The sequence below is a fragment of the Lepidochelys olivacea genome, assembly GCF_965140295.1.
Source record: "Lepidochelys olivacea isolate rLepOli2 genome assembly, chromosome: 12".
In the NCBI taxonomy this organism is placed as follows: Eukaryota; Metazoa; Chordata; order Testudines; family Cheloniidae; genus Lepidochelys; species Lepidochelys olivacea.
Genome location: NC_140422.1, coordinates 9,096,867 through 9,123,259, shown reverse-complemented (window position 1 = coordinate 9,123,259; position 26,393 = coordinate 9,096,867). Strand labels below are relative to the sequence as shown.

General features: G+C 41.8%; 1 protein-coding gene and 1 long non-coding RNA gene across 5 annotated transcripts in view; one reads left to right on the top strand and one right to left on the bottom strand.

The window, feature by feature from the left end:
- NECAB2 (N-terminal EF-hand calcium binding protein 2) overlaps nucleotides 1-26,393 on the top strand; it is a 368,846-nt gene that overhangs the window by 311,294 nt on the left and 31,159 nt on the right. For all 4 annotated transcript variants that reach the window (XM_084644586.1, XM_084644587.1, XM_084644588.1 and 1 more), the window contains 2 exons: nucleotides 3,542-3,660; nucleotides 12,455-12,534. In XM_084644586.1, the coding sequence (XP_084500712.1) occupies nucleotides 3,542-3,660; nucleotides 12,455-12,534 (199 nt within the window). The remainder of the gene's footprint in view (nucleotides 1-3,541; nucleotides 3,661-12,454; nucleotides 12,535-26,393) is intronic.
- On the bottom strand, nucleotides 968-10,320 carry LOC311528999. The gene is made up of 4 exons (XR_014713753.1): nucleotides 10,212-10,320; nucleotides 9,055-9,138; nucleotides 3,089-3,130; nucleotides 968-1,235 (listed from the first exon to the last, which is right to left on the bottom strand). It is a non-coding gene; the product is annotated as an uncharacterized lncRNA (long non-coding RNA).

Genomic DNA, 26,393 nt, shown 5'->3' with positions numbered 1-26,393 from the left:
CTTCCAAATTGAACATTGTGGGTCAGTAAACTGATGACTAGAACAGAGTAAATTGTGAGGAAAAACTTACCATGAATATTTATTAGTTTTCAAATGGGAATGTCAGTTCAATCCATTCAGGTTTTATTTCCTCAACCATTCAAGGGGTCAAGCTTTACATACTCATGAAAAGCTAATTATGAGCTTGAATATTCTAAGTACTGCATTTGGGATGGTAATTCTTCTATGCATGTTAGTTAGTGATGTTATCCAATCAGGGAACAAAAAAAAAAAAAAAAAGCCCATGTCCTAGGTTACTAACCAGTTGGGAACAATTTTTGTAATGTGAATATTAGATATTTTCAATTAACCGTCAACCAGATATTCAGATAGTGGAAAAATTGCAAAAGAATTTCATGAACAAGTTGGAATAACAGATTGTGACCGGAGGCCCAGGGGAGCCAACTGCGGTCACTCAATTAGGGTGAACTGCAAAGAATGGGGCAGACAATCCTCAAAGCTGGTGGATATTCCAAAACTTAGATTTACCAAGCCAGCACAAAACAGCTTCTATAATATCTCACTGGTTACTCAGAAGACAACAACACAGTTCCCTTAAAGTAACCCAGCCGTAGGCCTCCATCCAGACACCCAAGTCAAATATGATAAGGATTACTGAAAATCTTATTCATCATATAAAAAAGTTCTGCCAGTCCCAAAGGATCAGACACATTACCTCCAGGTTAATGAATATTCCAGATCTTACCCAAATACACGCTTACAGCCAATTCTTATTAACTAAACTAAAATTTATTAAAAAAGAAAAGAGAGAGAGAATTGGTTAAAAGATCAGTATACATACAGACATGAGTTCAATTCTTGAGATTCAGATTCATAGCAGAGATGGTGAGCTTTGTAGTTGCAAAGAGTTCTTATAGAATTAGTCCATAGGTTATAGTCCAATGTTTATATCCAGGCTGGTCCAGTGAGAACTGGGATCTCAGTCCTTATGGTTTAGGCTTCCCCTGCATGAAGCGTCAAGCAGATCTGAGATAAAAAGGATTGGGACCCAAACATCTTTATACTTTAAGAAGTTTCAGGACTTCTTGTGACAGCTCAGAGTCCTTCGGTGAACAATAGGCACTCATGGGGACTTTGAAGTGGACCCATTTCCTGAGCATCACCAGTAATTATCCACACAGATTAACATAAGGCAATTCCCTGTTTTTCCACCATTAGCAGATGATTTGCTGTACCTTTCAAAGAGAGATGAATACAGGGATATCTTATGGTTACAGTTCATTTAAATGTTAAGATGTCCTTTTGATCTCTGAATTAACAGAATACAGCATAGACAGAGACTGATTACATTGTTGACCTCTACTAATATATATGTAAAACACAAACATTATTTCCCCATATGTCTTTAAGGTTGTTGAATTTGAGTCATTTATCCTGCTGGACGCTTAACTCTTTCTGGCCATGTGTCATATTTCAGGAATATGTCATGAACAGGAAAGAAGGGTGAAATCTGATGAATAATGGAGGGAACATTATTTACTTGGTTCTAGATATGGCACAACACTGACTTCTCAGTAGAATACAGTATCACGGGGTCTGTTCAGAAAATACTCACTCTGCTGTTTCCTGACTTATCAGCGAGCTCTTTAAAAAAAAATAAAATAAATAATCACAACCCCAAACTGCCTCCTGACTGTTTTGGGGAATAAGTGTTGAGTGTGTCTCGTGGTGTCACATATTATTGATTGATTATCAGTATTCAGACAACTACTTCAATATTTTCACAAATTTTAGCATAAATATTTGTCTATGTCAAAAGTTCCTGTCATCCATTCCAGGGAGCAAATGCATTTGCAACTGGAATCGGTTCTGAATGATTTATTAACCAGAAAAAATGGACTGAATTTGTAATGAAAATTATTCAAAATAAATAGTTCAAGAAGCTCTGCTTATCAAGCACATCCTGGTCTTCAAATAGACTTCTCATTGAAAGCATCTGTTTGCCATCAGCGGAGTTAAGCGCATGTGTATGATTGCGCTCATTTCATAAATCACCATTTAGATGCATGTTTTGGGACAATAACACAAATGTAACTAATTGCACTGGGTTCAGTGAGTCTAATAAAAGACTTTTTGAGCCCCAAAAGTGAATTCTGGATCCATTTATTTTAATCCTTTTCCATTCTCTGTGTACCAAATAGAGATTTTTTTTCTCCATCTCACATACAGTTTACAGCTTCTTGCAATGATTCATAAAAGCCACATGACTTTCATGACCTTCATATAAGCTCATATAATAAAAAGGAATACACATTTCCTATGTGCTGGTTAAGGCTTCTTTTTTAAAATGCGTGTGTCCCTAGAGATGATTTAAATGTTAAATTCCCCATCATAGCTGATGTAATATTGCTTATTGTAAACATTTTAAACAAGCCACCCCAGAGGTCTGCTCTTCAGAGGAAGTAGGAAAAAGCCCATAATACACCTGGTCTGTTGTGGAGGGTTTGCACATAGGTGGAGACAGAAGGAATTCCTTCCTGTTTTCTGCAGCAACTAGTGCATCTCTTGCTTGTTTTGATCGAGCCCAAGTTTTCTGAACTTAAGGACACACTGTAAGATCCATCTCTCTTTTCTCAAGCTTCTGCCTGGGAGATGAGGGGAAGAGAGGTGGGGAGGTTGACTTTCAGTTCATTTGGTTGGATGTGCCCATTTTTTCTTTTATACCTCCGTCCCTAAGAGTTGTATGTGGTGGTCATAGCTGTGTGTGTGCCCTGAAACTTCTGCAATATCAAAAGATAAAGGGAGGATTTTCAAAAGTGCTCAGCCCTGGCCTAACGCTGCTCCCAGTGCAGTCAATGGGAGTTGTACTATAGACTTCAAAGGGAGCAGAGTTAGATTGCTGCTGTGCACTTGTGAAAATACTGTAGTTCACTGGACACTGAATTTGTAGCCAGATGGAGGAAACAAGAGGCTTTTGATTTGCTGAGGTCCTGTCCTATCACCGTTCAGCAGGGCATGTCATGGCAAATGCCATAAAACCTCAGAGTTATGAACACCAGAGTTACTAACTGATCAGTCAACCACACACCTCATTTGGAACTGGAAGTACGGAATCCAGCAGCAGAGATTACTAAAAAAAAAGAAAAAAAAGAAAAAGAAAATACAGTACAGTGTTAATGTAAACTACTAAAAACATAAAGGGAAAGTTTAAAAAAAAGTTTTGACAAGGTAAAGAAACTTTCTGTGCTTGTTGCATTTAAATTAAGATGGTTAAAAACAGCATTTTTCTTCTGCATGGTAAATTTCAAAGCTGTACCAAGTCAATGTTCATTTGTAAACTTTTGAAAGAACAGCCATAGCGTTTTGCTCAGAGTTATGAACATTTCAGAGTTACAAACAACCTCTATTCCCAAGGTGTTCATATCTCTGAAGTTGTACTGTGTTTGAAACATATTTTTATGAATATAGGGAGGTGACAGGGGTTACCTAGAGTGTGTTCTATTATCGTCTCTTTAATTATCTGTATGTTCTTGAATTGCAGAGGCTACCACAGTAAATCTGGCCATGGTGTAATGGATACCTGGTATGACAACCCTGTGCCTAGTTATTCCCCCAATAACAGAATTGTGACCAAGGAGCACAGGAAAAGCTTCCAGACTGGTGAGTAATTTATATGTTCTTTGCATTTTGATACTCTGTCGTATGGGCCTTTGGAAAGGTTGGACTCGCTGCTAACCCGCCTCTTCGTGGCTGGGAATAGTGTAGGCATTTCTCTGCTTGCTCCCGGCATTGCACACAACGGAGTCATAAAAGTCCTCCCCCATACAAGTCAAAGAGCTTGGGCTTGGATCAACGCTCATATTTTTAGGGTTGATTTAGAAGCTGAATTAAAGGCTTGGCATCCATAATCTATAACTGATCTTATTAATGTCCTCAGGGCCGGCTCCAGGCACCAACATTCCAAGCAGGTGCTTGGGGCGGCACTGAGAATGGGGCGGCCGTCCGTGTCCCGTGGCGGCAATTCGGCGGCAGCTGCTTGGGGCAGCAATATTGGTAGAGCTGCCCCTGAATGTTCTATACAGCACCAGCAATGTGTTCTTTCTGCCCCCCCTTTGTTCCCAGCAGTACTTTTAAACAAATGCACCCTATCTGTACATTTAGTCATGATATTATCTAGATGAGCCTTCTAAGTTAGTTTATCAAACATAACTCCTAAGAAAGTAAAATTTTGAACTACCTGTATTGTTTCTGCATAAAGGTTCCATTCTTCCCCAATCGTCTTTCTTGTGAAGATTTGTTTTAGCCAGTGAGAACTTAAATCCCCAAGTATCTCCCCATTCTGAAATCACCCTGAGCACTTCCTGGGTTCTCTCCACAACTCTGTTAAGTCTTCTGTGTTCGGCCTGTATAGCACAGTCAACCGCAAATAGAGCAATACCTATTCCTGCTCGTATACTCTCTGGGAGATTATTAATCATAATGTAAAACAGGGCAGGGCTGATAACACTCGCCTGTGGAGTGCCATTAGTAAGTTTATATATAAGGTTAACATTCTGTCACAGGTACTTTTCATAAAAATCAGGGACAGATCATGGGCAATAAACAAAAAGTCACAGAATCCCGTGACCTGTTGCTGACTTTTACTAAAAATACCCCAGAGGAGGACTGATTCAAACCCAGCTGCTGCTTTGGCGGCCCGGGGACTGAGGCTCCAGCAGTCAGGCTGCCCACCAGCTGCTCCATCATTTCCGGGGCTGACAGCTGCTCCAACCCTGCCCCGGAAGAAGTCCCAGAGATCCCAGAAAGTCACAGAATCCGTGACCTCCGTGACACAATCGTACCTTTATTTATAAATATTCAATGTATTGCAATTGCCAGATTCTATCACATAAGAAATCTCTTATGCACCAGAACATTCTTCCTTTTATTCCAATTGTGGCTAGTTTACACAGCAAGTCTTCCCTCCATGGCATGTCATATGCTTTTTCAGTGTCCAGAAAGACAGCTACCATAAACCCTCTGTTCCTTGTGTTTTTTGTATTTCTGTTTCTAATCTTACAATATGATCAACTGTGCACCTACCTTTCCTGAAACCCTTTGCACCGTTTACAGTTTCAAGAATGCTACGAATCTTTCATTTATCACTCTTTCCATAATTTTGTCCACACTTGCTTCAATTCTGCCAGTAGTATTCCTTTTCTCCGTGTATTATTATATTATTTCAATAAAATTCTGAAACTCCCTTCTGCTAAGTATTTAAGCATTGCATTACTTATGCTATCTTGACCTGGAGCTGTATTTTTACTTTTGTCTATAGATTTTTTGAGTTCCTGGATGCTGAAATTTTCATTCAGTTCATCATCTTTATGTTCTGTCCAGCCATGTAAGAGCTCACCATTTTCTTCAGCAAACGTTCTTTTCCCCTCCACATTTGCAGGAGACAATGCTGCCCGCTTGTTTTTTTTGTTTGCAGTGTCACCTGAAAGTGAGAACAGGCATTCTCAGGGCACTGTTGTAGCCAGAGTCGCAAGATATTTGTGTGCCAGATGTGCATGCTTCAACCACCATTCCAGGGGACATGTGTCCATGTTGACAACAGGTTCTGCTCGATAACCATCCAAAGCAGTGCAGACTGACACATGTTCATTTTCATTATCTGAGTCAGATGCCACCAGCAGAAGGTTGATTTTCTTTTTTGGTGGTTCAGGTTCTGTAGTTTCCGCATCAAAGTGTTGCTCTTTTAAGACTTCTGAAAGCATGCTCCACACCTCCTCCCTCTCAGATTTTGCAAGGCATTTCAGATTTTTAAAACTTGGGTCAAGTGCTGTAGCTATCTTTAGAAATCTCTCATTGGTGCCTTCTTTGCGTTTTATGAATTCTGCAGTGAAAGTGTTCTTAAAATGAACAACATGTGCAGGGTCATCATTGAAGACTGCTATAACATGAAATATATGGCAGAATGTGGGTAAAACAGAGCAGGAGACATTCAATTCTCCTCCAAGGAGTTCAGTCACAAATTTAATTAACACATTATTTTTTTAACAAGCATCATCAGCATGGAAGCATGTCCTCTGGAATGATGGCTGAAGCCTGAAGGGGCATACGAATGATTAGCATATCTGGCACATAAATACCTTGCAATGCGGGCTACAAAAGCGCCATGCAAATGCCTGTTCTCACTTTCTGGTGATGTAAATAAGAAGAGGGCAGCATTATCTCCTGTAAATGTAAGCAAACTAGTTTGTCTTAGTGATTGGCTGAACAAGAAGTAGGACTGAGTGGACTTGTAGCCTCTGAAGTTTTAAATTGTTTTTTTTTAATTGAGTGCAGTTATGTAACAAAAAAAATCTACATTTGTAAGTTGCACTTTCAGGCAAAGAGATTGCACTACAGTACTTGTATGAGATGAACTGAAAAATACTATTTCTTCAGTTTATCATTTTTGACAGTGCAAATATTTGTAATCAAAATATACACTTTGATTTCGATTACAACACAGAATGCAAGGTATATATGAAAATGTAGAAAAACGTCCAAAAAAATCCCTAAATTTCAATTGGTAGTCTCTTGTTTAACAGTGCAATTAAAACTGCGATTAATCACGATTCATTTTTTTAATCTCGATTATTATTTTTTTAGTTAATCACTTGAGTTAACTGCGATTAATCGACAGCACTAATCATTTACTATAAAACCAGGTATACGTTTGTTTTTATTCCGTATCCCATTCATTCTTTTAACTTGTTTCTCTCTCTGAAACCTCAGAATCTTTGTTCAATTTTCCACAATGCATTCTCCAACTCTCTTACATGGCCTTTTTAATAATTCTTTGTGCCACTGCTTTATACCTGTTATAATTCATTCAGTTCTTGCTATTTATTGTATTTTTGCTTGTTTGTATGCCTTATTTCATTCTTTAATTTCTGCTTTACAATCTTCATGCCGCCAGGGACCTGGATTTCCGAGTTTGTGGCAATTAGATGTCTTATGTATAGCTAGGTGGCTGCTGCAACAACTCCCTTTATTATATTATCATGAAATTCCTCTAGATTATCACTTATTCAATGGCACTTAGAAACTCTGCACACTCACTCTTAGAGAGTTCCCAGTTTGCTTTTCTAAGGCTCCAGGTAGGAATCCTTTCAGTGTTTTCAACACTACCGTGGTGTGGATATATAATTTAGCATAGGGATTCTTTATTGATTTCCCAGATGCATTTACTTGCTACATTACTTGTTGCAATTCCCATATCTAAACATGAAACTGTTCCATCCACCGAATTAAACCTAGCAGTTACTCCAATATCGAGCAATGCCAGTTTGTGTATGTCAATGAACTGTTTCAGGCATTTGCCATTATAATGAGTTTTCCTACTTCCCCATAACTCATTATGGCTATTAAGGTCTCCACAAATAGTATACAGGCCTTTGGCATGCTTGGCAAACTCTTCTTGTTCTAGGTTGTCTAGCATTTTACATGGGTATAATGCTAGACAACCTAGAATATAAAGGTACTCTTATTCTGCAGAGGAATCTCAACAGCATTGCACTCAAAACTTAAGTTCTGTACTTCTATGTTACCATAACTACGACCTTCCTTTCTAAATATACAGATCCTGCCTCCTCTTGTTATTTCTCTGTTAAGTCTGTGTCCCGCTGTCTGGAGTGGCTCACGATTGTGAGTGCCTACGTTAGGACTAGGGTGACCAGATGTCCTGATTTTATAGGAACAGTCCTGATATTTGGGGCTTTTTCTTATATAGACATCTATTACCGCCGTCCCAATTTTTCAGACATGCTATGTGGTCACCCTAGTTAGGGCAAACTGTCCAAAGCAGGGCAGACACCCCCAACTGCTGGTATGTTCTATCATTCAATTTTACCAAGCCACTAACAAATGGGAATGCCTAAATTACTACAACAGTCTTATAATGGAGTCACAGACAGTCCCCTTAGACACTCCAGACTCTATCTTGCCACCCAGGCAAGCTAGAATATGCAATAAATGTACGCAGTGTAGTTGTGACAGTGTTGGTCCCAGGATATTAGAGAGACAAGGACCCACTTCTATTGATGTGTGTGTGTGAGAGAGAGAGAGAGAGAGAGGCTTTCGAGCTACACAGAACTCTTTCAATAAAAATATTACCTCGCCTACCTTGTCTATGTGATAAATGGTCACTTACACCAAAAATCACAAATCCCAGTTACAGCCAGTCCCAAGAGACCAGTCACTCCCACAGATTGATTTGCATCCCAGATCTCACACCAGAGACAATGCTGGTAGCCAATTCTACAGTAAACTTACTAAAGGTTCATTGGCTAAGAAAAAGGAATGAGAATTATTGAGAGGGCATGGAAGTAAAATATATATGAACAGGTGAATCACACTCTATAATTTCAAAAGGTAACAGAGACGTAGTAATCTGTCAGTTTCCCCAAAATCGTTTAGGGCTACTCAGAGTAACTCTGAGGATCTGATCATCTTGTTCAGTTACTTTGCCCTGTTAGAATCCAAACAGTCCAAAGATGAAGAATTTTTCCTTGTGTCCATACTTACAGCGGCTTCTGACAGAAAGCAAGTTCCAAGGGTAATTACATTGTTACATGGGCTCTTTGAGGACGAGACAGAGGAGCGCATTTAGAGTCTTTGATCTCCGTTCATCACACACACAAAGACCACTTGCTTTGAAATGTGCTAGAATTACTACTTTCCTATTAAAGATCTTCATTTGCATTATACAAGGCTTCTTTCTCATTTGATGGGTTATTTAGTTACAGGGGAATATACAATGTAAAGGTTTGCTATTACATTATAACAGGATACAGATAAGTGAAAACAATTCATACAGAATCCCATTGAAGTTGAAACACAAATACATTCTTATACATTAAACAGTCTATATTACTACACAAGTGAATTGGCTTGGTTTCCAGCTGTTCTGCTGTAAGTGGTCAGTGAGGCCTGGGGCTTAGGCATGAGCTGGCATCTGGTCTGTGAGTGCATAGTCTGATTACATCATATCCTAGAAGTCTAATCATAAGTTTTCTCACTCACCACGTTTCTTGTACACATATCGCACCAGGTTCGTTTTCCATTTCAAACGCTGTTTTCTTTAACTCCTGGCCATGTGTTATTACGCTATGTGTGTTAAAGCAGAAAAACTATTAGAACCATGTTGTTTAAACTACATTATTACCTTCATTTAAAATTGCATGAATATGATCTATTGGGAGATTGACCATATGCAATACTTTTCTGCCACTTTTGTTATAATGTTCATTCTTTCAGTCTTCTCCCCTGTCTGTAAAGTACAATTAATCACTTGTATCATAAATGCTATACATTTCTCTTTGCCTACAAGCAGGACATCTTCATCTGTTCCCCTTATATTATCTGTCCTGCCCTGAATTGCATGTCATTGTCCCAGCCGCTCTTCTACATCACTGGCTCTTTCCTCCTCCTCCACATTTCACTGTGAATATCTTTCGGTGGCTTCTGCATAGAATATTTTATGGATTGTTTGAATTTTCTGTATCTCTCTAATTCGTTCCACTGCCATGCACCCTTTGAGTGCTGCACTGTGCTTATCCCCACAGGAGCTGCATTGTAGTTTTGGTCCTTACATACAATTCTCATATGAGTGTTCTCCTCTGCAAGTACCACACCTCATTTCCCCCTTTCAGGCAGCTGCCACCTGCCCAAACCTTTGACATTTATACCGTCTCAAAGGACCCGGGTTACATGGCTTAATCCGGAAGAGCTGATATCCTATATTAACCCTATCAGGTGGCGTTGCACCTTTAACTATTACTCAAATCGTTGTGTTCTCCCCATCTCCTGCTAATCAATCACTTAACAAACAGCACTTGGTCCTCCCCTTTTGCCCTTTCAATTTCATCCTCAGTCATGCCTAGGGGAACCCCATACATTACGCCCTCTTGCTTCTGTCATAAATTTAGGTAGCTAGCAAATTACTTCTTTTGTCCCTAAAACTGTATTTTTAAGAAGCTTCTCAGCCTGTTGCTTATGTGTACATTCTACTAATGAATCTCCACTCTGCATTCTTTTAGCTCTTAATATATCTCTGATACGTCACTGAATCCATTCCACTGTTTTCATGGGATTAACATCTCCCATCTTTACATCTTCAGCTAGTAAATTGATAATTATAAAATGTCAGTCCTTTTCCTTACTCTTTTTTCCATCCCTACCTGCTCCCTCTTCTCCAGATACAGATACTTCTATTCTTTTCTTCTTCTTCTTCTTTTTCTGAAGCCATTCCTCATCCCTTGTTTCTTCTCCCTCATTTTCCAACATAACTTTCAGGCTTTCCCTCTCAGACTATATTTCCAGCAAGCCAGTCATCAGTCTAAGCCATGGCTGAGTTCCAAGTCCCAGTGCTTAACCCCTCTCAGCCTACACTGCCAGCCTGGAGCCTGGCCAGCAGCTGCCCCAGCCCAGCCAGCCATCAGTCTCCACTTCTGCTCCAGACTTATTTCTTCACAGCACCACCCAGCTGCTCCCCAGAGGGGCTTCATCTTTAATTCCTCTGGTCCACCCTGCACATGCAGCCAGGTAACATAATTGGCCCAAGGCCCACCTTAACCCTTTCCTTGACTGTGTGGGGTACACATATTATCACAGGACCCCTCCAAAACTACAACCATGGTTCAGAACACTCCTGAGCTTTGGGGAAACTCACATGTGAACTTGTCCCTCATCTCTCTAATGAGTCAAAGCTCAACCTCTGATTCAAACATCCCTGTACCTTAATACCCCAAAACTTTGAGCAAGTCGGGATCAAATTTTTGCTGCTTGACCCCATCTCTAGCTGCTGTGTATATTCATGGGACTATACGATGCAGCGATCTGCATCCATCTCCATGGTGCTTTCTGTCAACATAATCCTTTCCACATCAGTTAACAAATAAGCTTGACGAAACATTGATATATGAGACATATGGAGAATGCTTCCTCAACTCCATCCCTCCACACTTTCTAATCATCAGTTCTCAGCGACAGAGACCCTAACTAAATTGGTTCTCAGGGAAGAGCACCAGCAAAAGCAAATGTGTTTGTGGTACATGTCTGCTTACTGCCAATCCCTTGCCACAGCATTTAACAGTAGCAATGTCACAAGCAGTCCCAGGGTTGTTCCAATTCTGTCTTTTGGAACAGGAGGAATAAATGTTCTGGGTTTGGATCTTTGCAGTAGTATTTGGAGAGCAGCGCAGTCCTACTCAGCAAAGGACAGAGCAGCTCCCCAAATGGGAAATGCTTTCCCGGAAGATACTGTTTGGACAGGAGGTCGCATGCTAAGCTTATCAGAGGCAAGGATGCATCCCAACTTTTCCTTCTGTTTGGAGCCAGTGCTTTAACAAGGGTCTCCAAGAAACTCTCTAGTGCTAAAACAAGTCACAAGCCATTCAGCTGGTCAAAGGAATGACCTTCCTGAGGAGCTAGTCCAAAAATCCTGCATGGCAAAGTCCTCAGGCTAGTAGGGCTGAGAACTGAACTCATAGTCCCAAATGTCCATCAGCATCAGCATCATGGTGCACTGCTGGCAAAGTGTTTCTCAGACAAGAGCTGATTTCTGTAACTGAGACGAAACCTAAACCTTACTGGCAGGTCTTCTGCAGGCTATCTTGTCTGTGTATGCCTGACCCTCAGCTTCTTCTGCAGTGCTGTAAGTGAGATGTAAACTGCCTGGTGGCCAGGCAGCTGCCAAAGGATGTCTGGTAATGGCAGGTTACAGAGGGAACAATCAGAGAACAATGTGTAATATCTGCCAGCTGCAGAGAATAATTGTTTCTGTAAGGATTGAAGTGTGACCGTTGACCCTGGGAAGGCCCTTCCGGCACAGACTGGGTATTCGTTATACGTGCTCCATGGGGATTCGTGCAGGGAATCAGAATGAAGCTAACTTGAATAGGACATGAATGCAGGCCCCTGCATTTCCTTAAGAAGGGGAGCTGATCTCCTGCTGAAGAACTAAAAATGAAATGAGATCAAATAAGACCATTACAATTATATAGAGACACAGACCTGAACCAAAGCTCTACATCCAGACTTTGGGAAAGTTTGGGTCTTGGTGATAACTTTGCAGCCACCAAAGCCACACTGCTATATCTAGCGTTCGAGCCTTAGCAGAGCTAGCGCATGATGTCTACCTGCGCCGGGAATTGCACCTCCCAGCTGCTGTGTAAACATATCCCTTTTTAACAGTAATTTCTATTCCCTTCTTCAGTTTAGGCTAAATATTGGTACTAGGCTCAAACCAGCACTAAACTCAAATGTCTTTCTATTGACTTTCTGGGAGAGTTGGATCAGGCCCTTTCAGAGAGCAAACTAAGAAACCAACCTGCTTTTAAGCACCTTCATTATATGCTCAGAGCATATATGTACGTGTAGGCTTCGTTTTTTTGCTGTATTTATACTTGGCTTCTTACATTAGGTTCCTCAGAAACCAAGGAAGAAGGGCTGGAAGCTCAGATTAACAGATTAGCTGAACTGATTGGAAGATTGGAAAATAAGGTAAGAGGCTTTTTCAAGGTTTTGGCTAGAAAATCTCACAGTCGAGATATTCTTCAGTTTGGGAGACTGTTGCAGATACAGACTAACACGGCTGCTACGCTGAAATCTGTTGTGAGTGCTGCATTCTTAAGCCAAGGCCTGCCCTGCCATTTTCCCTCAGTATTTGTGTACGCATTACCACGCCCGAGCATTTACGGCAGCTACCGCACTGGGTCTGAGTCAACAAAAATGTTCACACCCCGCAGAAAAGGGCATGGCCAATTAATGCTTGTTCAGAATATTGAACGGGACACTGACAATTTAAAAATCATATTCTTAAAAATGACTTTTCTTGCTTGTTAAAAGTGATACCTTTGTTGATTACTCCTGAGGCATCCAATTCCCTGTCACCATTTATGGTGTGTCTTTACTAGGTGTGCTTACATTTTGCACTTTGCTGACTTTGGGCAATGAAAATAGACGAGTAGCTGGCCCTTGTGCACTAATACACTGCTGCAGCATTTGGGTTACAAATGCTGCACTGGAATTTTTATATCCAAAAAACAAACAAACAAAAAAAGAAGCCTGTTTTGGCCTTTCATTTTGGGGCAAATCCTCTACCCCAGGAGTGGGCAAACTACGGCCCAAGGGCCGCATCTGGTCCTCCAGACATTTTAATCCGGTCCTCAAGCTCCCTCGTAGAAGCCCGGAGTAGGGACATGCTGCTGCTTCTGGGAGCTGCTTGAGGTTAGCACCGTCCAGAGCCTGCCCCACTCCCGCACCCCAACCCCCTGCCCCAGCCCTGATCCCACTCCCACCCTCTGAACCCTTTGGTCCCAGCCCGGAGCACCCTCCTGCACCCCCAACCCCTCATCTCCAGCCCCACTGCAGAGCCCACACCCCCAGCTGGAGCCCTCACCCCCCCCCCGCACCCCAACCCCCTGCCCCAGCCTGGACCCTCTCCTGCATCCTGAACTCCTCATTTCTGGCCCCAGCCGGAGCCCACACCCCAACCCCCAATTTCGTGAGCATTCATGGCCTGCTATACAATTTCCATACCCAGATGTGGCCCTTGGGCCAAAATGTTTGCCCAGCCCTGCTCTACACACTGCATGGCCCAAGTAGCTGGGCCAGATGCTAGGCAAAGATGCAGAGAGGGACAAGGAAGTCATTTCTGTGGATCCCTACATGCCCCTCTCCGCCCAAAAAACACTGGGGTGAAGATGCGGCATGCAGCAGTGGATCCTCTGGACCACCCATACCTCCCTGTCCCTGCCCTCTGTAATATTACCTCCTCCTTCTTCTTGTCCATTAAAACACCTCTGGATCTGCTGTATGGATATGTTTACAATGCAATTAGACACTGTGACAGGTTGGATCACAGAAACCCCCTTAGGGCTGCCAACTGATGTGCCAAGACTACTTCTGCCCCTGCTTTCCCTGCCAGTATGGGACTCCAAAACCCTGCCAGGTTGTGCCAGACATGCTTGCTGGCTACAATCACAGACCCAGTTCTGGACCATGTGCCACAAACTGCAGGCTTAACTAAAAGCAGCTTAAGAAATGTTCCTGTCTCTAACACTCAGATGCCCAACTCCCAATGGGGTCCAAACCCCAAATAAATCCATTTTACCCTGTATAAAGTTTTTATACAGGGTAAACTCATAAATTGTTCGCCCTCTATAACACTGATAGAGAGATATGCACAGCTGTTTGACCCGCCCTCCCCCCCCCAGGTATTAATACATACTCTGGGTTAAATAATAAGTAAAAAGTGATTTTACTAAATACAGAAAGTAGGATTTAAGTGGTTCCAAGTAGTAACAGACAGAACAAAGTGAATTACCAAGCAAAATAAAATAGAATTAGTCTATGTCTAATACAGTAAGAAAACTGAATACAGATAAAACCTCATCCTCAGAGGTGTTCCACTAAGCTTCCTTTTACAGACTAGTCTCCTTCTAGTCTGGGTCCAGCAATCACTCAGACCCCCTGTAGTTACTCTCCTTTGTTCCAGTTTCTTTCAGGTATCCTTGGGGGGTGGAGAGGCTATCTCTTGAGCCAGCTGAAGGCAAAATGGGGGGGGGGGGTCTCCCAGGAGTTTTAAATAGACTTTCTCTTGTGGGTGGATGCCCCTCTCTCCCCCTGTGTAGAATCCCAGCTACAAGATGGAGTTTTGGAGTCACATGGGCAAGTCACATGTCCATGCATGACTCAGAACTTACAGGTAGCAGCCATGGTTCACATGCTACCTTGAACGTTCTCAAGTAGACTTCTTATGTGGATTGGAGCCTTCCAAGATCCATTGTCCGTTAAGTGTTTCTTGATTGGGCACTTAACTTGCACATTCCTATCTCAAGAAGCTGACCAAATGCTTTACTAAGGCTACTTAAAATCAAGCAAGTACACAGCCAATATTCATAACTTTGAATACAAAAATTATACATGTATACAGATAGGAGGAATAGATTATAAACTTTACAGAGATATGGTACATGGCATATGTAGCATAAAACATATTCAAGGTATGTCATATATACATTCGTAAGCATATTTCCATAAAGCCTTATGGGGTGCGTCGTCACAGACACCTATGGCTGGTCCATGCCAGCTGACTGAGGCTCTTCTGGCTTGGGCTAAGGGACTGTTTAATTGTGGTGTAGACATTTGAGCTCTGGGACCCTTCCACCCCGCAGGGTCCTAGAGCCTGGGCCCGAGCCCAAATGTCTACACCATAATTAAACAGCCCCTCAGCATGAGCCCCACAAGCCTGAGTCAACTGGCACAGGCTAGCTGTGGGTTTTTAATTACAATGTAGACATAAGCTAGGTGCTCAGAGGAAGGCCTTGGATTTGCTCGGCATAATCCTTCAAACAATTACTGTTGCACTGCTTGCACACACTGTCCCTAGTTAATACTCACAGCAGTAAGTGTTTGCAGGGTCAGGCCTTCAACTTTACCACCTGAATAAACTATACAGAATGTCAGCACTTTTTAATTCAGTAACATCCCTAATAGCTGTGTGCCCCATACTCTACTGTGCTTACAACAGATTTACAGTCATTCATTTTTAAAAGCAATCTTCAAGCATTCCTTATCAATTATTCTGTCTGTGTGCCACTATCATTATAATCAGCAGTCTTTCTAAGGGAGATAAATTAGCCCTGCTTTAGACACTGCTAGGTATCCAGGTTCTAGAAGCCTATTGATTGACCGGTATATTTTAAAGCTTGTTTAAACCATCCTCTCTTGTCAACCTCTGCGCAAGTAGCTGCCAGCATTTCTGAGCTGAGCTTTCTTTTAGCATTTCATTAGGGGTGGCAAGTTAATACAGTAGCTCCGCCATCAGAGATTTCTTGCATGCTGAAGTACTTCATGGTGGTTGAGTTTGAGTCCTACTGACAGACTTTTCTGAAGGATTTTAGTGCGTGTGTGTGTGTGTGTACACAGTATAAATCCAACCCACACAATGTATTCATAACTTTTTTTTTTATAATCACTTTGGGAAATATCATGCCATCAATGTATATGAAGAAGTTCTCACTTAATTCCACATGACAGTGTGAGCCTACATTGCTATGGATCAGTCTGTGAAGTTTGTACAGCATTTTAGGGTCCTTCTAGGTGAAAGGCACTATTCAAATACAATAATCCTAATTTTGGGAATAACAGGAGTCACTAAAAAATAGTGATGGTAATGGACAATCCGGAAGGACCAGAGAGAAATAACACAGGGTGAGTCTGCAGTCAGAAAATACATCCTTTTTACTTGTAAAGTAAGCAAATTTGCTACAGATTCTCGACAAGACAGTACACGTGGAGCCCCATGATCCTGTTTTTAGTAACTTCCCGGAGTAGAGCCACACTTTAAATTCTAGTGAGTTCAAATGAATCTTTCATCTAGATGCTGGTTTTGGTGCCATTCATAACCTCAGGTTCTAACATATAGTTCGATTTGTTTCCCCATCTTCTTCTCGGCTGGTGAGTCATTTTCTTTAACTAGCACCATGGATACGTGCTCGACACTTTCAACCTCCCTTGTTTCAACTGATGCAGTTTTGCCTCACAGTCTGTAGCTCCTCCTCAATGGCTGGTAGCTTATTCTGGGGCTTCAAAAGGCAAGGCGCACACGCCTCCAATTTAACATGCATCTCTTCTTCTAGGGCTTTAATTACCCATAAAGCCGTGTATTGGGAGATTCTTCAGAGCTACTCAGCTTCTAAGAAATCTGATTGGTTCTTCAACTGTGCTATGGACTTGGTAGACCCCAACAGGAGTTTGCACATCTTTCCCATGGAGGGTTAACCAGACCTTGGCTAGCTCTCAAAGATCTTCTGTGCTAGCTTTGCCCTTCCCTTACATTTTGGTTCAAAAGTACATTGACATTTTCAGCATGCTGGGATTTCAGGCAAGCGTTAAAAACCCAAGAGCTGAGAAGTGTTTGCTTGCTGACCTTGAGGGAAACAATATGGAAAAATTCCAAGGCAGCCCCAGGAAATTCTCCTTTCAGATTTCCAAAATGAAAAAAGCTCAAACGAGAATAATAGACAGTACAACGAGAGAGAGAGAGAGAAATATTTGCTTATAGCTGTCTTATGAGGAGGCTTGAGTTTGAATACTGTTAATTCAGAGAAGCCAGGGAGATGGAAGATGATCAAATATCAAAATGCCAGGTATATTTCTTAACACGGTCAAATTACACTCCCACTACAGATACAATCCCCCCATGTTGAGGACTGAGCCCCACATCAGAAAAGCTAGTTTGTTACTTGAGTTTCCTTGAAGGCTGGGAGAAGAGGCAAGAAATCTGACTTGGCAGGTCTGACCACTGCTGGTCCCAAATGCAACATCATCATATGTGGAAGGGAAGTGATCTCTCTAGGGTGGGTATTGATGCTGGTTGAAAAATCACAGAAAAAAATTGCCAAAAGCATCCAGCTAAAATTAAAATGTTGATCATCCTCTAAGCTTATAGGAAAAGAAGAAAAAAGTAAATGGAAAAAAATTCTGCATGTTTTTATTTTTCTGTGGTGCTTTATGAAAATTAGAAGAATTTTGACTGGAAGTATCCCTGTCCCTTTATAGATTGGTTACTTTGCTTATGATAGAAGGTAGATAAATCACATGGGTCTGAGGGAGGAGAAAAGGAGCTACCGGAACTCCAGCCAATCAAAGTGTAAATTGCCTTTGAGGAAGTGTCTAATGGCATAGTTGATTGTAGTGAATTCACATCGAATCAATGTCAGGCTTGTTCTGGATGGCTGAAAATGTCATAGGCAGACTACTCCCATTACAGCCCTGAGAAAACTAGGAAAACTGAAAAAACTGTATAAAACATATATCTATAGAACTGTAAAGTGAGATGACATCTAACAGTAACTTTAAAAGGGAAAGTCCCTGATTTAGGCTTTCTGACTCCATCTAGTGATTGACAAATAAAACTACATCTTTATTCAGTGTCACTGCAGGAAGTATTTATTTAATAGAAATGTAATAATTTTACAGTAACTTAAAATAGTCTTAGAACCCAATAAACAGACACATTCCATGGCAAAGGAATAGAGGAGAATAGAGGAAATACTCCCTTTCAAAAGTAGCCTCCTCTAATACTAGATAAGTAAAAGTTAAGCCTCAGATAAAGATCTGCCAAAGCAGTAGATTCATAGAATCATAGAATATCAGGATTGGAAGGGACCTCAGGAGGTCATCTAGTCCAACCCCCTGCTCAAAGCAGGACCAATCCCCAACTAAATCATCCCAGCCAGGGCTTTGTCAAGCCTGACCTTAGATTGATACTGCAAAAGTACTGCAAATGTCAGTCTCCGTATAAATGCAAAAGCAAATAATCGCAGTTAAAGCATAAGTAAAACAGTTTAAACTACTTTGGCAATCTCTATGCAAATAGTGTGATTCTCTAGAAAAGAGAGGTCCACAGACCTTCTGCATCCCCCAATTAGAACATTTACACCCATTTCCAGGTATCAACTGAAGCATCCTCTTTGTTTCTGTAAAGTTTTCTTTCTCCATTTATAAGTAGTCAAATCTATTCCAAGCAGAGTCTTATTCATCCCAGCTATAGTGATGGAGAAATACCCTTTGATATGGATAGAATGCTTTTACAGATGAATCTCAGAATTGTTTGCTTTTTATTCCACTGGTGTTACTTTGTGCCACAGCATCTGAATTATGTCTCAGCCTGATACTTTCCGTAGTGTCTTGTAATACAGCCATCAGTTGCCTTTTTTATATGATTTTTTCTTTGTCGACTGGCACAAGCCACACATTTGCCAAACGGTCCTGATTTCTGGAAGTAACTGTGACACCTAATGCAAACCCATTCTTGTTACTAGCTGCCAGCTGAGAGTTTGCTGCCCTGTTTGGAATGCATTGGTGGCCTCGGACTACATTTTGCTGGAACAGTTGCAGTTTTCATGGAGAACTTTGGTTTCTTTCAAAACTTGGTGGTTGTTTTTCCAACCCTAACCAAACACTGATTTAAAACTTTTTTTGTAAAAGAAAAAAATGAGACTTTTACATGTCTGAATATTAAGGGACTCGAGAAGAAGAATCACCTTCCGTTGAGGTTTGGTCATGTGAGCTATCAGCCCCTTCTGAATATAGAAATGGCAGAGGACTGATAGCAAGGCATTCGCTGGGGTTTCTGTGGCACTGGAACTCTCGTCCTTCCTTGGTCTGCCAGAGATCCGATAAAGGCTTTGTCTTTACAAAGGTGCTTTTTTATCTCAGGGTGCCTGATATTTGTGAGCTGTCCTGAGGTAAAAACCCAGTGAAGACCAGGCACTTCAGTTTTACCACCAGGTAACTCATCACCGCTAACCCTATTTACCTCTCAGTAAAACTGAAGTGCTGGGTCTTCACTGTTTTTATCTCAGGATAGCTCCATTCATGCTAGTTACCCTGAGGTAAGAGACACCTTTCTTTTCTTTCTAGCAATGAGGACAAGGCCTTTAGTGATTGTTCCACAGGATTTATTGTCACAGCTCTCCTTGGGGTAGGAGAAAGATGATTGGGGGCTGATTGCAGCACTGAATTACTGTTGTGATGGAAATGCTGGTGGGAACGGATGTTCTCCAAAATGCTTTTTTCCCTTTCCCTGTAGTTCTAATAAGCTGTGACGCGAGCAGTTTGTATGGGGAGCAAATCCCGTTGTGGTCCTTCAGCCTGTTGAATTGCATTGTGGTTCTTCTAGTCCAACACAGGGTGCTGGATGCGTGCTTCGTACCCACAAATAAATAACTCTTGAGTTCTGATTTGCATTTTTACAATGGAGGAGACTAATTAACACCCACACATACCTAGTCCCCTGCATGCTGTTCGCTGAGCTGAATAGGAAAATAGAGACTTATAGCGATGGAGGCCTCCACAGAGGGGTTGTAGTACCACATTCTTGTGTTTGAAAGTGAGAAACACAGAAACTGCTTTCAAGAGGAGAGGAAAAGCAACATGTCTCTTTGAGACCACAACACGCCTCTGTTTTCCTTATAAATTGGTAAATTTCACAAACCTAGTTTGTTTGATATTTGAGAGTCTCTCAAAGGAGCTGATAGATTTCCACTCCATACGGCTAAATGCAGTGCCTTGCATAATGACAGGTTTCAGAGTAACAGCCGTGTTAGTCTGTATTCGATTGCATCTGATGAAGTGAGCTGTAGCTCACGAAAGCTTATGTTCAAATAAATTGGTTAGTCTCGAAGGTGCCACAAGTACTCCTTTTCTTTTTGCGAATACAGACTAACATGGCTGTTACTCTGAAACCTGTCAAAGGAGCTGTGTTCCCAGGGAGGGTTTAGCTTTTCCTCAGTTGTCAGGTCTCCCTTTAAGGTTCCTTTCACTGGTTTGTCCAATTTTCCCTGGCATTTTGCCATTCCCGTAACATTTGTGAAGAGGCGTCTAAAGAAAACGAAAAATATTTTTGAAAATAGCCCATTTTAATTTGGGGGGGGGGAAGGGGCTGGAGAGGAGTCCAGAATCTGACACAAAGGGTCGCAGTGTCCATTAGATACAACAGATATAAACAAATCCCCAGAAATCAAAACTGGCCCCAAATACCTACCTAGTATTTGAGAAAAAGATTCTACTTTTGCTCTGGAAGAACACGCTTATTTTTCTGAACTGCTGTGGTATATGGATTGTACTAAATAGAGAGCAACAATTGAGATTGCTATTAGTGATGACAGCTCTCCATACTTCTTGTTGCTGGTTTTCTTTTGGCAGGGTTTTTATTTTTTCCCTTCCCGTCTTCATAAACGTGTGTATACATGGCGAATTGAAAAGATAATTGTTTCAGTTTTCTTTTCAAATTGTTACTGATGTTTCTATTTTTCTCTTTATAAGCTAAAAAATGCTTTTAGAAAAAAACAGTAAATAGAATTCCAAACAATCACAAACTCATTCATTAATGTGGGCAAACAAGAGATCTCTGATGTCGATGGTACGGTATGTCACACACACTTTTAAAAAGTTTTTTAGTACATTTATTTATTTAGATGTATATAAATGCTAAAAATGGGCACCAGTCCACACACATCAGGCTTCCTTGAAGTTACTTAAAAATACAAGGAAATTAATGCATCAGCCTCTCTAAAGTGCAGCTGTATAACTCATAATTCAATATAACTAGAGCTGTCTGGACAAGAGATTTCACATACACACAAACAAATACAAAATTTGAAAGTTGTTTCTCTTTTGCAAAGTTTAAAACTCACCAATTTTTGTATTTTCTAAAGTATTCATGCAATTTTAATAGAAATTTTGAATGAAATCATAAGAATGCCCATACTGGCTCAGACTAGTGCGCCTTCTAGCCCAATGTCCTGTCTTCTGACAGTGGCTGGTGCCAGATGCTTCAGAAGGAATGAACAGAACAGGGCAATTAACGATTGCTTTGGTTCAAGCACATCTGTTGGTCTGTACTGGGGCAGCGTGGCCTGGGGAGAGAGGGCTCTGTCAGATGGGTAGGTAAGTAGGTATATAGAGCTCTTCAGGTTGTATTCTAGCCAAGCTGAAGGAAATAGATGGTATGGTGCATCCTTTATATCCTGACTTTCAGAGAGGAGCTCCAGGTAGCATTTGTTGATGAATGAATACTTCAGGGCAGGAAACCTTTGTTAGATAGCAGGTGATCCTTAAACAGAGGTCAATAGCAGTGACTTGGAGGAAGCCATATTCTGAGGATTCTACCTTGGGAAGGTTCCCTTCAGAGAAGGATGTAAGGATGCATCAGATCTGGGCCCTGTAGTCAAACCAGAAATAAAACCATTAAGAGCAGGATGAGGAAGACACGCCCTTCCTTCTTCCCTTCCCTCCAACGTTTTACTTCCTGGCAATGTCCCTTTCAGTATGGTTGCATAACCCAAAGCACTTTCACTCCAGCTCTCTTTTCTCTCTCACACACATTGTTCCTGATGTGGTTGCAGCTGCAGGTGGCAGTCTGTCACTGAGGAGGAGACAGCATGGCACACAGCTAACTGTAACCAAGAAGGCACCTGCTCTCTGATCAGGACTCAGAGAGGAAGCCACACATTCTGAGGAATGTCCCCCTTGTTTCCCCCAACTATTTCATGATGACCTATCTGCGAAGGTGCGCAGTCACATGACTCAGACTTGGTCAGCGTGTATCTGATAGCCTTGGAAACTGGGTGGAGGAGACGAAGTTTGGCGATCCAAAGCCTCCACTTCTGGAACCCTTGTATTTCTTTTGTGTATTTGTTGTCCATGGGTGATATTCAGTCCTGTACGGAGGGCTGCCAGAAACACTGTGCACCATCTGTGCCTTCAAAATAGGCTTGCATGGACACACTGGCGCAGAGGGCCAGTTACACCCCATCTAACTTCCTGGACAACATAAGACTTAGATACACACACGCTCTCTCTCCCTGCCAGCTTCAGTCTCCACTAACACTTGTACCATTGTATGCAGATCCTTTTCTCTTTATTTAGCTTGTAACTCTGACTCTTCATGAGCGGCTTTTCATTAGCGCAAACAAACAGATATTAATGACAGCCGAATGGCAGTGCCAGTGAGATTCTTTCTCACAGAACGAAGTGGTGCAACCCCATGATTGCTGTGAGAGCGCATTTTGATTAGCATTTAAGTCAAGGAGTTGCTAGTAATTAAACATTGCCACCATTAGTGGGGAAGAGGTGGGGTTGCTTGTTGAACTGTTGATATTATTGCTGGAGTGTGGGACTCCTGGCAGGAAGGATTTCTGCAGTGATGAGCGGGGTCAATAGTCTCAAACTGCAAAGTGCTAAGTGCTAGTAGTAACCATGACCTGTGACTAATGTTGACTGCTCTGGAGTCTGAAAAGGAGTGAGCTTTCCACAGCTGAATTGTTTACCAGCCCGTTGGAATGCAGCAGGATCTTCCCCTAAAGCCAAGGCTGCAGCTGCTACTGGAAAATATGCTGCCTCCCAAAATGGCTTCCCTTTTACTCCTCATCCTCCTAGAAAAGGGAGGGTTGATTTCTCATTACATCTAAAGCTGTTCAGATGTAAACTGCCAGTTCCCGGTTTCAAGGGAAATTCCTGGCACTCTCAGCCTGTGAGGGGAATGTAGGGGGGCCACCTGGAGAAAATGTATGGCTGATTCATGTGCAAGGCTCAGGGTTGCCTTGCCCTGGTGCTGGAACAATTTTTGTAGCGGGCATGCTGAAGGCAGAAACCCTGTATTTGGGTTGTTGTTACTACGTCAAGCCAGGGGGTGCAGGAACGCCCCTAGGTCCAGCACCTGTACTGTCCTGAGTCAATGTCCAGAACAATCACTAATATTACCTGAAGGTGTGATATAGGGCGGTCTTTTACCTGACTGATTTCCCAGCAGTGATCCTGGTAAATTCAGTGTCTGAGGGATGCAGTGATTGGGTATCCTGGATAGCGCTGGCAGACCTCTACAGGAAAAAGTACATATCCAGCCTTCCTCCCTGGTCTACTCTTAAAATTCAGATTGACCTAGCTATGTCATTCAGGGCTGTGAAAAACGTCATGTCCTGAGCGCTGTAGTTTGGTTGATCTAACCCCCAGTGTACATGCAGTTAGGTTGATGGCAGAATTCTTCCGTTGACCTGGTTACTGCCTCTCAGAGAGGTGGATTAACTAGATTGATGGAAAAACCCTTTCCGTCAGTGTAGGAAGTGTCTGTGCTACGGAGCTGCAGCTGTGCCCATGTAGCACTTTCAGTGTAGACGTGCCCTCTGAAAAGGTGCAGTACAAGAAGCACCAGTGCAAACTTCTCCTCCTGCTGCCCCATTGAACTGCCTCCCCTTGACCTGAATAAACCACCTCTCGAGGTGAAGGTAGTTCCGTCTATAATGGCTATTCAATCCTTAGCATCTCTGAGCAGTGCAACTTCTGGGATGAGCAGTGCAGAAAGGAAGAAGTTTTTAAGGCCCGGCTTGACAAAGCCCTGGCTGGGATTTGGCCTGGGATTTAGTTGGGGTTGGTTCTGCTTTAAGCAGGGGGTTGGACTAGATGACCTCCTGAGGTCTCTTCCAACCCCGATAGTCTATGGTTCTATGAAGATCTCCTTTGGGTGTACTAGGAACCCCTCCTCTTTGCTCCCTCTAGTTCTGCTGGATATCTTCTGTCCTTGCAATGCCCTTTGAATTTTAACAGCACATGCCAGTGCAGAACAGTCACAGATATAACAATATATCACAGATAGAATGAGTCGTGGAACACCTGGGCCCTGCTTTAAAAATGCCACAATGGCTTGTTATGAAAAAATAAAACAAAAAATGTGTAGAATTTTTCATCCTGATTATTTCCAGCCCAGTGGCTTAAAGAAAGTTACATAAGCAGAAAGACAAGGTCAGGGAATTAATATCTTTTACCAATTTTAAAGTTGGTCTGGTAAAGATACTATCTCCCCCACTTTGTCTCTCTAATACTCTGAGAGCAACATGGCTACAACAACACTGCATACATTAAATAAACAGAAACATTTTAAAGAAGCCTATATTCCTATATCTGTGAACACCTGCGGCCTGCCTTTCAGACATGGCAGTTATACCATACTTGCTGTATCCTAAATTACGTAAGCGGAATTCACAGCAGGGCTCTATGGAGTTAGTGTACTCTAGGGCTTGGGCAACATTACATGTATGTTGATATCAAATAAAAAACCCAAACATCAGAAAAGTTATAGCTTAAGTCTGAGCCAAAGGTTCAATCCAGTTGTGGCCTCTGGACCATTGGAACAGATGGACTATGCCATATGGAAGATGGGAGCTTGGAATGGGGAGATGTACCATCAAGTGGTTTGAAATAAGGATCAGGTTATGAAGTGCTCCACAGAATGATCATATAGTTGAGGGTGGGGGGACCTCAAATTTAGTCTAATTAAATGAATATAGGACAGGATCCTCAGGACTTCCATTGGATAGCTACATTACACACTTGGTGTAGTGGAGACTGCAGGAAGACATGGCTTGGGGAAAGTGTTCATATCAATACTGGATTTAATCAGTCCCCTTGTGTTGTCATAACAACTTAAGGCAGCTCTGTAAGTAATGTTCATCTTGACAATATTTTTAGAAATTTGGTTGTCAAGGCAACAGAATGCAGTTTTCGAATGCCCCGCGGCTGGTTTTTCTACCATTGCTTTTATTCACTTTTTTTTATTCGCAAAGAGCAAGGCTGACTCCTGTATCACGTACTAGGAAGCAACAGGGGAAACTGGATGAACTGATGATATAATGCCTGCATTTCGATGGGCTCTTCCTTGTTGTCTTTTACTCTGTACATTTCTGATGCCTTAACTTGGGGAAGTGAAGGTGTTGGAGGAGAGAAACTCTTTCTTCTTCCTGTTTCCCTTATTTTTCGCTCCGTTCTTAAGGCGTTATTTTGATGCCATTATTTCCCCTCAGTCTGGAAGGACTGCCCAGGTTTCTTTCGAGCTCTGAAGTTAGGTGCTCTTTAACTGGCTGGAGAGCTCAATGTACAGTGTTGAGAAGATTAACCATTGGAACAAACTACCAAGGGAAAGGATGGATTCTTCATCCCTTGAAGTCTTCAGATCAAGACTGAATGCTTTTCTGGAAGATATAATTTAGTCAGATTCAAATTAGTTGGCTCAATAAAGAAGTAACTGGTACAGTTCTCTGGCCTGTGTTATTCAGGAGATCAGATTAGATGATCTCTAATCTGCCGTTGCACATACTGCTACCCAATTTGCACATTTGCAGGTGCAAATGCAGGTTTTGTGCACACAAAATGAGAGTGTATAAATATGGAGGATGGGTTGAGGCAAGCTAAGGATTTGGCCTGGGGTTAAAACTGTGTGCAAACTATAGACCTACCTGACTTAGATCTTCTTATTACTGAGTGTCATATCAAATTAGCTGCATTGTACATTCACCCATCTGTAATAGCTGATATCTATCCATGCTCATTGCATAGACTATCTAAAATCAGATTCTGTTCTGTTCCAGACACAGCAAAGCAGTGTAAATAGGAACCTTAATGTGGCTGGTCTGTAAACCAAACTTTACTAAAACACAGTAGCCTTCCATATCTAAAGTCACCCAGTATCTTTCTCACTCTCTCTTATTCTATTACCAAGATAGTGCTTGTTAAGTGATGAATTGAAGGCTGAATTGATGAAGAATGATGCTGACTTGCTGCAGTCATGCCCCTAAAGCCTGCCTGCCTCTTTCAGATAACCCTACAGACCCAGAGAATCCTCTGAGATGCAGGTTTCAGAGTAGCAGCCGTGTTAGTTTGTATCCGTAAAAAGAAAAGGAGTACTTGTGGCACCTTAGAGACTAACAAATTTATTAGAGCATAAGCTTTCGTGAGCTACAGCTCATTTCATCATGCATACAGTGGAAAATCTAGTGGGGAGATTTTATATACACAGA